General features: G+C 43.4%; 1 protein-coding gene and 1 non-coding gene across 9 annotated transcripts in view; both read left to right on the top strand.

The window, feature by feature from the left end:
• Positions 1-12,698, top strand: part of Ccdc13 (coiled-coil domain containing 13) — a 55,722-nt gene that overhangs the window by 37,966 nt on the left and 5,058 nt on the right. For 4 of the 8 annotated variants that reach the window (XM_047530823.1, XM_047530828.1, XM_047530825.1 and 1 more), the window contains 3 exons: positions 1,485-1,613; positions 11,377-11,531; positions 12,341-12,419. In XM_047530823.1, the coding sequence (XP_047386779.1) occupies positions 1,485-1,613; positions 11,377-11,531; positions 12,341-12,419 (363 nt within the window). Of the gene's footprint in view, positions 1-1,484; positions 1,614-11,376; positions 11,532-12,326; positions 12,420-12,698 lie in introns of all 8 variants that reach the window. The other 4 variants (XM_047530826.1, XM_047530829.1, XM_047530827.1 and 1 more) reach the window with 3 other exon arrangements.
• Trnaa-ugc (transfer RNA alanine (anticodon UGC)) lies at positions 9,205-9,277 on the top strand. Its single transcript has one exon. It is a non-coding gene; the product is annotated as a tRNA-Ala (tRNA).

The following is a 12,698-nucleotide window of genomic DNA, read 5'->3' on the forward strand; positions in this document are numbered from 1 at the left end:
GTGGTCACAAGAGCACTTGGGGGCAAATAGACTGACACTGAGCCACAGGACACATGCCACTCCTGAGAGTGGGGAGGCCTCATCACAGCAAAAAGAGGATGGGCAGACTCTGTCTGAGGTTTCAGTCACAGTAATGAAAGCAGGGATATGGACACAATGACCACTTAAAGGTCCTTCCAAACTTATGTGGCTATGACCTCTGAACTCCACAGGGACACAGGATTGTTTGACCAGACTGCTGGTTCTCTAGCCTGTTTCTTCTACAACACATAGATATTTTACTGAACCCAATCACACATAGGCCCTGCCTTCATGGAGCTTACAGTCCTTTCCCATCCATGACGGGACAGGAGTTCCTGGGGCAGGAGTGATCCCAGACAGTACCTTTGAAAGGGCTGCCATGGCTTGACCCACTCTCTTCAGGTGACTCTTATAGGATGGCTGGGAGTAGGACAGAGCCAAGGGTCAGCCCCATCTTCCTGCATCTCCTCTGCTCACACTTGAGAATCATGGAGGGACTAGATAGGGCCTTCTTCACAAGTTGCACAAAGATGACTAGGATCTGCCAGGTTGAATGTAGATTCTGATGCTGCAGGTCTGGGCTGGAGACTCGCATTTCTAACAAGCTTCTAGGCCATGCTAAAGCCTCTGATCTAGAGTAGCTTGAGCCACTGATTTAAGTAGCAATACCTTAAAGCATTCTAGGCCTCAGAACACAAAGGAGTCTACAGTCCTTAGAGCCCATCTCAACTAGCCCCCTCAATGTTCAGAGGGAAACTGGGGCCAAGAGAGGGTAAGAGACCTTCCCAACACTCCAGAGAGAGTCGGCCTCCAGGCTCACTTGCTGCCCACCTCTTGTAAACTTCCCTGTATCCAGCATTGCTGGAAGAGCAAGACCAGGGTGACCCAGTGTCACACTAGGAAATGTGAGGGCACAGGCAGAGAACAACAGGGAACTCACCTGTGGGCTCTGAGGACTTGGAGTGGAAAGTTCACCTTCTGTCCTGGCCCCAGCCAACAGGTAAGGGGCCAGTTGGCAGGACCATTGGTAAGGAGGAAAGGAGTGATAGGCTAGAGGACACTGGCCAAGACACAAAGCCCAATGTCCAGGAGAGTGGGCTGTGTTCAAACCAGGAGATGCAGAAGGTCTGGGACAAGCTGGCAGGGCCACAGATTGGGGCCTCCTGATATTGGGCACAGCAGCCAAACCCCAGAGACCACACAGGTATAGGTACTCTGGGCTGCTTCCATAGCAGCCAGACTAATCCCAGCCCCACACCGGGATTGAATGAACAGAGGTACCAGTGCAACTCTAGCAGCTAAGTAAGGCTAGGAATGATGGACCAGGAGGGGTTGGGTTGGGTTCCTTCTCTTTGGCTGTCTCTGAGAACCTCTGACTGTCCTTCCACTCCCTCCCACCATCACAGGGGTAAGTGTGTGTCTTCAGGCTTCAGATGACCTCTGCCCTCTGCCCTCCTCCCTAGTCCCAGGTGCTTGGACTCCCCAGAACAAAAAGGCTGGCAAGCACAAGTGACAGAGATCAAGGCCCTCTGGCAGGCCACCGAGGTGGAGCGAGACCGGCTCACTGAGTTTGTCACTGTCCTACAGAAACGGTAATACGGTAATACCTAGCACCTAGGGATTCTTTCTTAGACCCACCTGTGGTGGGAACTGGATCTACCTCACGTGAGAGCTTGGCTCCTGTGGTGTGGTCCAGGCTAATCCCAGCCACATCTCATGTGCCCACCAAAATGCCCCATGACTTTGGGGCCCTGTCATCATGTTGTGGTTTGCCCACAATCCTATCCTTTGTGCACCCAGTGAGACTTGAGGTGGGATTCTCAGGGGAGGGACACTTTGGAGTAGTTAAGTCAGTCAAATCAACCCAATAGTAGTTAAAATCCACAATAGGACTGGCATTGTACATGCTAGTGTTGAGAGGTTTGGTGGGAAGCAGACACAGGCTGGACTGCAGTCTAGAATTACAAAGAGCAAGATAGGGGGCTGAGACTTCTCTGGGGAGGCAGTGGACCAGGAGGTACAGTTGCCTCCAAAGAATTGTTGACAGACTTCCACTCAAATAAATCAGTGCTTCTTGCTCAAGTGACCCTTTTGGCAAGAACTGCAGAATGCCCAGGCCAACACTTGGTCAGCCAAGTGACGTCCACACTGAAAAATATAAAGGACACTATTGAGTTTCTGTCCTAACAGGCCATATCATGTATCAGTCAAGTCTCTTTGATGACAGATAATAGAAAACCAATTCTGGCTGAATTAAATTTTCAGAAGGTACTGGAAAACTCCAAGTTGCAGAGCAGGAAACCCACAAAGATACAGAGATCTTGGTAGCAATAACTTTTGAGCAGTCTTTTCTGGGCCATCAAAATGACTTTTGGTTCTTGTGCCAGTGGTTTCTGGGGAAGAAGGTCCAGCTGGCCTGTGCAGCCCCCATGTCTGCCCCTCATGAGAGGGCACGCTGACTGGAAGCATCTCCAGGTGCAGAGACATACTCAACTCCAGCTTTCTTTCCCACTTCCTCTAAGTTACACCTATATTGGGAGGTGACTCAGTTATCTGTTGCTGCATAGTAAGACATCCATAATTTACTGGCATAAAATACGATGTTTTGTTCTTTTTTGTGATTCTGTGGGTTCACTGCAAATTCTGCTGGGTCTCTCAGATGACCTCATTCCTCTGGAAGCTCAGCAGGGCTGCCTTGATTCTCCTACATGCAGTCTCTGCCTATGAGAGCTCATCTTCTGGGGCCTCTCCATGCGCTGCTGGGATTAGAGTACACACAACCAAGGCACTCATGACACAGATCTAAGGAGACTGCCACTATAAGAGACTGTCAGCTCAGACATTTGGGAGTCCTCAGATTCATTCTGCTGCTGTCATTGAAGGGAACTCTGTGAGACTGACCCAGGCCTGTCAACCAAGACACATAACCTTCCCACTCTGGAGTATTGCCATCTCCCTGGGCTTTGAGCAAGAAAATGGAGCCCAGGATCCCTCCACATTCTGAACTCCCTAACCTATTTGGAATTCTGATCCCAAAGCACAGGACCTTCCTTTCTCAGAGATCTTCAATGTTCTCTCCTTTCTTTATCCTCAGAGTTTGTCCCAACCTTGCACAGAAGTGCTCTTTCTCTGTGTAGCTTCCCCTCTCCTGTACTCTGCCCTGCAAATTCCAGGGTCCTCATTTCCTTCCTCTGCCTGGTTCACCAGTCTCCTGTCCTTATCTCAGTAAGACTTCTTATCTCAATAAGGGTCTCTGCTGGGATCCCCCTCTCCTCCATGCTGAGAAAAGTCCTCAGGCAAAATCCAGGACAGTAGAGAACTCAAGTCATTTGTTTCCCTTCTCTCAAGTCTTGAGTCCAGAGCCTGTTGTCCTATTACCTATTGTCTGAAAAGAAGTTATTTCTTAGATTGCATCCATTTCTCAGTTGTTTACAATAGGAGGACTGGAATGGTTAGTCTGCCATGGCAAAAGTTACTAAATATGTCTCTTCCTTTTTTAAAAAATTTTTAATTATTTTTTATTTTTTTCTAATTTGTTATACATGACAGTAGAATGCATTTATACATTTTGATAGCTCATACATAAATGGAGTGTAATCTCTCATTTTTCTGATTATACATATTGTGGGATCACATTGGTCATGCGGTCATGTATGTACATGAAGCAATAATGTTAAAAAAGCATGTGGTTGACTTTGTTTTTAAATTCAACCTGAAAACTTCTGTTTTAAGCGGAGTCTAATCTATTTTCATTTTTATAGTATTTGATCACCTTAAATAATATTTTCTATTTCCATGATTTTTCTTTACTCCTTTTTTTTCCTTTCTTTTCCCTGATATTAGATTGACCAAGTTTTGTTTCCCTTTCTTCTATATACAAGCTTGGATATACATTATATCTGTATTCTTTGAGTATTATCCTTATCTTTTAACATAAAACTCAGTTCATCAAGTCTAAAAAGCAATGGATTTCTTTACTATCACTGTGAGCAATAGAATAAATTAAAAATGCTTTAGCTGGGTGCAGTGACTCATGTGTATAATCCCCGGAACTCAGGAGCCTGGGGCAGGACGATTACAAGTTCAAAGCCTGCCTCAGCAGTTTAGCAAGACCCTGCCTCAAAGAGCTGGGATGTGGCTCAGTAGTTAAGCACCCCTGGATATTCAATCCCTGGTACTAAAAAAAAAAGTTTTAACTCTGATTTTTTCCTCTTGTGTCTTTCATGTGACTTGTTTTCTAACATGTCTTAATCCATATTCTTTCTTTAAACACCCTGAAAATATTAAATAGATTGCATTTCTTTCCCTTTTTTTTTTTTTTTTTTTTTTTTTTTTTGTGGTGCTGGAGGTTAAACCCAGTGGCTTTCTACCACTCAACTCTATGCCCAGCTCCTTTTCTGTATTTCTAAATTTTTGAGACAGGGTCTTACTAGGTTGTCCAAACCTGAGATCCTCCTGCCTCAGCCTCCCAGATTGCCGGGATCACAGGGTGCACCATTGCACCCAGCTGCCATTCTTTTCCCTTTGCCGGCACGCTTACAGATGTCTTTCTTTCTGGTTGCTCCTTGTACCTCAGTGTTCCTTCTGGGTTCAACTTCCCTACTGAGGTACATCCTTTAGTTCATTGGGGTCATGAAAATGGTCCTTTCTCTTAAATGAGATTTTAGGGGAAACTCGGGCAGGCTGGGTAAATAGATGAGTATTTTTTGTCAGCATTTTGAGGTCATTTTCATCTTTTATCATCCACTGCTACTAAAAAGGAATCTGCTATCAGTTTGTCATTCCTGTGTAGATGCTTTCTTTTTTAGATGAATTTTCAGATATTCTCTTTGTCTTTGATATTATAAGGTTTCACTGTGATGTGTCCAAGTATATGTGTATATATATATTCCTGTATATTTTTTCATATATGTATTTTCTTACATACATTTATTCTCTCATTTCTATATATACATATATTTTCTTATATATTTTCTATATATTACTTTATATTATTTTCCTATGTGTATTTCCTATGCATTTTCCTATATCCTATTTTTTTTTTTTTTTTTTTTTTTGCTATTTTTTCTGTTCAGGAATTAGTGTCCTTTTTAAATTCAAGGACTTTGATCTATATATTGCCAAGGACTTTTCTTCATATATAGTTTCTTGATTCTCCCTGTTCTTTTTACTAAATGTCCACCATACATTAGAATCCCTTGCTTTCTCATATAACACAACTTAATATTTTGGGCTGAATTCTAAGTGATTTCTCCAAATCCGTTTTTCAGCTCACTAAATCTCTTGAGTCGCACCTCATCTACCCTGAAACCTATTTTAATAATGTATTTTTGTATGTAAAACTCTGTTCTCTTGCTTATAGCATTTGTCCTTACATTAGATTTCTTGCCTTTCTGGAGTGGGCGTGTAGTTCAGTGGCAGAGCGCTTGCCTATCACATGCAAGGCCCTGGGTTTGATCCCCAGCACTACAAACAACCAACCAAAGATTTCTTGTCTTTCTCTTTTCAATAATTTTAAACTTACTTAGTCCCTTTAAAATAGTTGTATCACCTTCACTCCCTAAGGATGCTAAATAGCGTCTGTTGGTTGACTCTTTACTCATGATGAATGCTCTCCCCAGGAGGCTTCTATTTCTGTTGGTGTGAGCTCATCTTCAGTGGGGATTTTCTTGTGGCGGTTCTTGGGTCATGAAAGTGCTCCTACAGCGCTGTGCTATGATTGTTTCTATGGAGCACTTGGGGTTTCGGTGGTTTCTGATCAGTGCTTTATGCTAATTTATTGGCTTAGGGTTTCCTGCCCTTGTTTTTGGTTTCTCACTGACTGATGTGCCCCCATCCTGCCCTGCCCCAGGCCCTGGTGAACTACAGGCTTCCTCACCACTTCCCTGGATTTGCGAGGGATATTGTCTTAACTCTATAACAAGCAAGGTGTTCTGTTGAGGCTTCTAGAATTACATTGGGAACTCACTTGTAACTTACTGCCTTATAGAAGTACAAGTTTATAACTGCTGCCCTCATGTTGGTATTAAAACCCCTGCCTTACACTATTAGAAGTTTTGCTAGTGTTCCCACTATAAATGTATATTAACTTATTGCAAAAAGTATCTATTTCTACAACACCCAATTCCACATTCTTCATAGATAAGAACTATTAAAACTACTAATTTTTTTCTTTCAACATCCAATAATATATACATGCATGTATATATACATATATGTAAGTGTGTATATATGTATGTGTGTAAAAGCCATATAGACAACACATGTATTATATACATTATCAAAAAGTGGACTCATGCTAAATATATCTTTACACTGTGAAAGTAAATCTCACTTTATATCATGAGACTATATCTGTATCACACCCTGTTGTGTCTGGATCTTGTTCTTGAATTTCCTGCAAGTAGAATGACTGAATCAAAGAATATGCACATTTAAAATGTTTACAAATAATGGCAAATTACCCTTTTAAAATGAGTCAAATTTACGTTCCTACCAATAACATGAACTACTCTTGGTCCTTTCCCCATAACCTCACCTATGGTAAGTTTTATCAACCATTAACATTTTTGCCAAACTCATAAAGGAACACTAATATCTCATTATTGTCTTTATCTGTTTTGCTGTGATCACAAATGAAGGTGAGAAGTCAAGCATGGTGGCGCACGCTTGTGGTCCCAGCAGCTCAGGAGGCTGAGGCAGGAGGATTACAAGTTCAAAGCCAGCCTCAGCAGTTTAGCTAGACCCTAAGCAACTTAACAATGCCCTGTCTCAAAAATAAAAAAATAAAAAGGTCTGGGGATGTGGCTTAGTGGTAAAGCACCCCGGGGTTCAATCCCCAGTACCAAAAAAACAAAACAAAACAAAACAAAACAAACAAACAAACAAAAAAAAAAAACCCAAAAAACAAAAACAGGGAAGATGAGCATGTTTTTTCACACAGCCTTGTATGTGTTCCTTTCTTTTAACTACTTATTTATGCCATTGCACATTTTTTGGAATTGCTTATATTTTTCTTGATTTATAAAAGATCAATTTACATATTACACGTATGGTATTGCATAATACCAATGTAATATAATACAATGTTATGCATGTTTACCTTCATAAAGATCTTGTATCATTTGTTGAATTAATTGTTGGGTTGGGGAACCTCCTGAGTTTATCAACATCCTCACATTTACAGCCCCCATGAAAGCAAAATTTTTAATATCAAAACATTCACTATTAATCTTACCACTTAATATTCACTTTACATTGACATTGTATCAATCTGGTCAGATTCTTGAAATATAATGACAATTGATTTTGAAGTAACAAGTCTTCCAAAATATTTGGAATCTCATGAAGTTGATGCACATGATGTTGGAGGACTGTTAGAATCACATTCCAACTGTTGAAAAATGAGGATCTAGCTGACTTAGACCAGTTTCAAATGAGGAAGAGAACATTGGTAAGGACAAAGACTGGCCAAAGAGAATATTTGGAAATTCGAAGGGTCTGAGGGTCCTGAGGGCAAAGACTGTGGATCCAGGCCTGAGGAACAGCCTCAGACCAGGCCAGAGGTGGAGGAATGAGAGGGAGCTGGCTCTGGTGTGTCTTTGTGGGGAAAGCTGCAGTGCTCAATGATAGAGTGGAAGCTGAAGGCAAGGAAGAAAGCAAGTATGACTCCCAGCTTTGGGGACTGAGCAATGGCATGAGTGATGGTGATGTGTATCAAGATGGTGAAGGCACAATTTGGGGAAGAAATCCAGAGTTTGGTTGTTACTGAATTTTGTGGAAACTCATAATGTGCTTTTACCTTTTTGGGAGGTGAAAAAGGGTACCAGGGATTGAACTCAGGTGCACTCGACCACTCAGCCACATCCCCAACCCTTTTCTGTATTTTATTTAGAGACAGGGTCTCACTGAGTGCTTAGCATCTCACTTTTGCTGAGGCTGACTTTGAACTCTGTATCCTCCTGCCTCAGCCTCCTGAGTCACTGGGATTACAGGTGTGCCCCACCGTGCGTGGCTGCTTTTACAATTTTAATTTGATGTTTGCTGTTATTTTATTATTTTGCCTAGTATAAATGGAATATAAACTTAAACAAAAGGAAACCGTTGCTGAAACCCATAACAGAAAAATGAAAGCCCCCTGCCACAGTGCTTCAATAGCTTCTGCTTGTTCCTCTTTGTTTTCAGTTCTTCCGCTGAATTATATGTCTTATATTTATTTGTTTTTAAATTTTTAATTTGTTATAAATGTTTAAATTGGATCATGTATTATGCATAATCTTCTGCTACTTATTTCATTTAGTAATATATTGCAGACCTTCTCTTCATGTCAGTACATATTCTTTTTATGGTTACAGAGTATTTTATTGTGTGAATCCACCAATTTATTTACCATTCCTTTATTGATGAATTTTTGGTTTCTAATTTTAAAATGCTTTACTGTGTTAAGATGTTTCCTTCCTTTCTTCTACTTTAAGCATTTTGTTTGATTTGGTTTGTTTTTGTCGTGCTGGAAATCAAACCCGTGGCCTTGTACGTGCTGGGCAAGCACTCTAACACTTAGCTACATCTTCAGCCACTTTGAGTTATTGGAAGTGACTAAGGAATGATCTACTAATGTGTCTTCAATATCTTTTGAAAGGACCGTGTGATTTTCTCTTTTAACCCTAATTCTAATTCTGATGGTGAATCATAAAATTCTAGTATGCCTAGAACAATGTTGTGTTTTTCTCTTACAATACCACTGGGCTTTACTTTCTTTCTTAAAAAAGAAAACTTATGTTTTTACCGTGGAAGGCAGAATTCTAACATTGTCCTCCAAATTCCCACCCCCTTGTAGGCCTTATAAACTTCTGTCCCCATGTGTATGGACAGAAATTGTGAATATGATAGAATATTATCGCCATGATTATGTTAACTTACATGGCAAAGGGGAGTTTTCAGACGTAATTAAGGTTACTAGTCAGGTGACTGAGTTAATCAAAATGAGAGAGCAGGCAGACTTCCTTGCATGAGTCTAGAGGTCAGAGACAGAGGAAGCCAGAGAGTTGAAGCAGCAGAGTTAGTCTCCTGCTGACCTTGAAGAACTTCTCCGACAGAATGCCCTGGAGAGGATCACGTGGCAGGGAACGTTGGGTGCACTCTAGGAGGCAACATCCACCCCCAGTCAATAACCAGCAAGGGGTTGGGGATATAGCTCAGTTGGTAGAGCGTTTGCCTTGCAAGCATAAGACCCTGGGTTCAACCCCCAGTACTGCCAAAAAAAATAATAATAATAACCAGCAAGATAATGAGGTTCTACAGCCATAAGAACTCACTTCCGCTAACAAACTGAATGAGCTTGGGAGAAGACCCCAAGCCTCAGATGAGATTGCAGCCTTCTGACACCTTGATTTCAGACTGACCCCTGGGGCCCAGGACATCAGCCCCAAGGGCCATTGCTACTCAGTTACCTTGAATGACTGCAGCCACTTTCCCTTGAGAAGCCCAGGCAGGTAGGAGAAGCAGACCCACCTCTTACCACTCACTGGTCTCCAGTTGACCACTCACAGGGAAAGGCACTTCACTTGTCTTAAAAACCCCTGTTAACATAGACATAGGAACAGAGTCTCCTTTGCTACCAGGCCAGATTCATTTGTATGTCACTTCAAAGTCTTGTTCTTTATTTCATCCCACCCTACCCTATTGTCTCTGGACCTTGTTCTTGAACTTGCAGAACTGAATAGGTAGCCTTGGACATGTCATTATTTAGTGAGCTTTTTAATGTAAATGGCATTATATGTATTCTTGTGGCACTTGCTTTTTATCACCAATCCTACGACCTGGAGATTAGCCAGGATTGTATGTATATATAGCTCTACCTCATTCTTTGTCATTGTTAGACCAGTGCTGTACAGTAAAAAGTTTCCGAGATGATGGATTTGTTCTAGATCTGCACTGACCAATGTAGTAGCCACTAGCCACATGTGGCTTTTGAGAGATTGACATGTGCCTAGTGTAACTGAGGAACTGAATTTTAAATTTTATTTAATTGTAAACTTTAATTTTAATAACTACATGTGGATGTGAGGCCACTGTGTTGGGTGGCATAATGGCTCTGTCATATTCTATCATGTTCCATAGTATGACTATGTCACCATTTATCTTTTCCCCGATAGTGGGACTTGAAGATTAAATAAACCTTTCAAGTGAAATAAATCACACAAGTTCTTCAAGGCCCGTGGATTTATGACAGGCATATAGAAAGCAAAACAATAAACATAAGGCAAACAGTAACTCCAGTAAAGGAAACAAATGAGAAAGGAAAGGTAATCATTAGTGTACTACATGTCTCGGTTCTGAATAATTGACCAAAGGTACCCCCTGTGGTAGACAGGATTTTGATGCCTGTGTCCTTTGCTGTTATGCCTGTGAAGGGTTTTGAGGATGTGATTATCATGATGGCTCCTACAATAGGAAGATTATCCTGGATTATCAGGTGGGCCCAATCTAATCACTTGAGCCCATAAAAGCAGAGACATTTTTCCATCTGGGTTCATTCTATAGAGATGCTGCAGGAGGCATCGGACATGTCAGAAAGATTCAGAGCTAACTCTGAAGATGGAGCAGGCAATGTGCCCCTTAGAAGCTGGAAATGACCCATAGCCAATCACCACAGGAGACAGTCCTTCAGCTACCTAGAACAGGATTCTTCCAACACCCTGAATGGATTTTGAAACAGATTCTTCTCCAGAACCTCCACATAACAGCCCAGATTAGCTGATGCCTTGATTTTGGCTTGTGATACCTGGAGCAGAGAACTCAAAAGAACCTGCTGGCTTTCTGATGTACAGAACTGTGAGACAATGCATTTGTGAGATTCAAGCTGCTAATTTTGTGGTAATTTGTTACAGTAGCAACAGAAAACAAACACATCACCTAATATCAATTCAGTCAAAAAGAGGAAAGGCGATTCTCTTGGGTAGGGGGAGAGTGCTAAAATAAAACCAAATTCTCATTCAACATGACAGGAAGTCAAAAGATTATATTTAAATCTTTTTTTAAAAAAGCAGCACAAGCATCTGTAGAAATGTGGCAGTAAACACTCAAAGAAGCAGCTTAAAATGCTAAAAGTGGTTGCTTCTGGGGAGCAAGAATCCGGAGTGAAGGGTGTAGGGATGGGCTGCCAATTTTTTCATTTTAAGCCTTGGAGAGAACTGTGTGATTTTTCAGTGCACATTTCTGTCTTACTGCAATGAAAATCCAGAACAATTTTCACCACCCAGTGTAAGATATGCCCACCCCTCTAGGAGCCTCAGTAGGTGGGACAGGGGTTGCCCCTGCCTGCCAGGGAGTGTGCAGCCCCTCTGTAATGACCAGGTTGGAGGAGAGCAACAGCAAGTTCCTGGAGGCGGAGAGGAGGCTGCAGGAGGAACGGCACCACACAGTAATGCTGGAGCAACATCTGGAGAAGATGCGCCTTGAGCCTGGCAGGGCATCGACCTCGCAGAAAGCAGCCCCCAAAAATAAACCAGGTAGGGGCCAGGGAAGGGGTCCTGGTGTGGGGAGCAGGGGCAGCCTCACTGCTAGGGGAGGAGGCAGTTAGCTGTGCTCTTTGGCCCCATCAGTGAGTGTGGGAGGTGGAGTTTGCCTCAGGGCCAAGCTCTGCCTGCCCCTGCTGCTGAGCAGCCTCTCCCAGCTCCCAGCCAGAACCAGGAGCCCCAGAGACCCATGGGCCCACTTGGACCTGGCCCAGCCTCTTGTTAGCCCTTAGCATGAGGGGGCAGTACCTCTGCTGAATGCCCTTAGCCACTACCTCCTGCCTCCCCAGCCTGGCCCTCGAACTTCTGTCCTGAGCAAACTGTGTTCAAAGTTGGTCTGCTGGGCCAGCCAAAGCAGTCATGGCTGAAACAGGAGAGGGGACCCTTTTTGCCTCCATGTAGTCAAACTTGTGCAAGGGCTCACGTGGCCTCTCCACAGGCCGGGAGACCCAAGCTCTTCTGCCTTGTGGCTCCACCATCCTCAACACACAGCTCCAACTCCTGGTCCAAGGTGGCCACTTGAGCTTCCTTGCCAGCAGCAGGAAGGGGAGGAAGGAAGGGGACAACCTGCTTCTCACCTTGTAAGATGGCATCTGTCACTTGTGCCGGGGTCACACTGCCAGACCCTAGTCACAGGAGCACACACCAGTCTTGTGCTGAAGCTGGGGGATGCTGTCTTTAACTGAAAGGCCAATAGCTTTAATGTCCCATGGGGTGGGCTGGGGTGAGCTGGGGGTCAGGATGCCAGTCAGAAGACTGCCCTGCAGGTCTGCCTGCCTCTAACACCAGGCACAACCCAACAGGAAGTGAGAAAAAGGACTCGTCTTCTGCCCAGCTCTCCAGTGTACCCATGGAATCCCAGATGGAGGAGCTGACCACCAGGTGCTTCCTGCCCCCTCTTCCTGAAAGGGTAGTAGTCTAGGTGGAGGTGCTACGAAGGGCAGAAGGACTGTGTCCCTCCCCGCTTGCATCTTTGACTTCTTTTTGTGCAGGAGGCTGGTCCTGCTGGGTCCTGGGTTCTAGGCCTGTAATTTAGGGATTGCCCTGCAGAGGCAAAGGGGACCAGCCATGCCCTGATGACCCGCGTCCCAAGGGAAGTTTCCTTAGGCGGGCCTTGCTGGGCCCTCTTTCTCCCTCAGTTGAATCTTATAAGGTTCAACA

The sequence above is a fragment of the Sciurus carolinensis genome, chromosome 17 (genome assembly GCF_902686445.1).
Source record: "Sciurus carolinensis chromosome 17, mSciCar1.2, whole genome shotgun sequence".
In the NCBI taxonomy this organism is placed as follows: domain Eukaryota; kingdom Metazoa; phylum Chordata; class Mammalia; order Rodentia; family Sciuridae; genus Sciurus; species Sciurus carolinensis.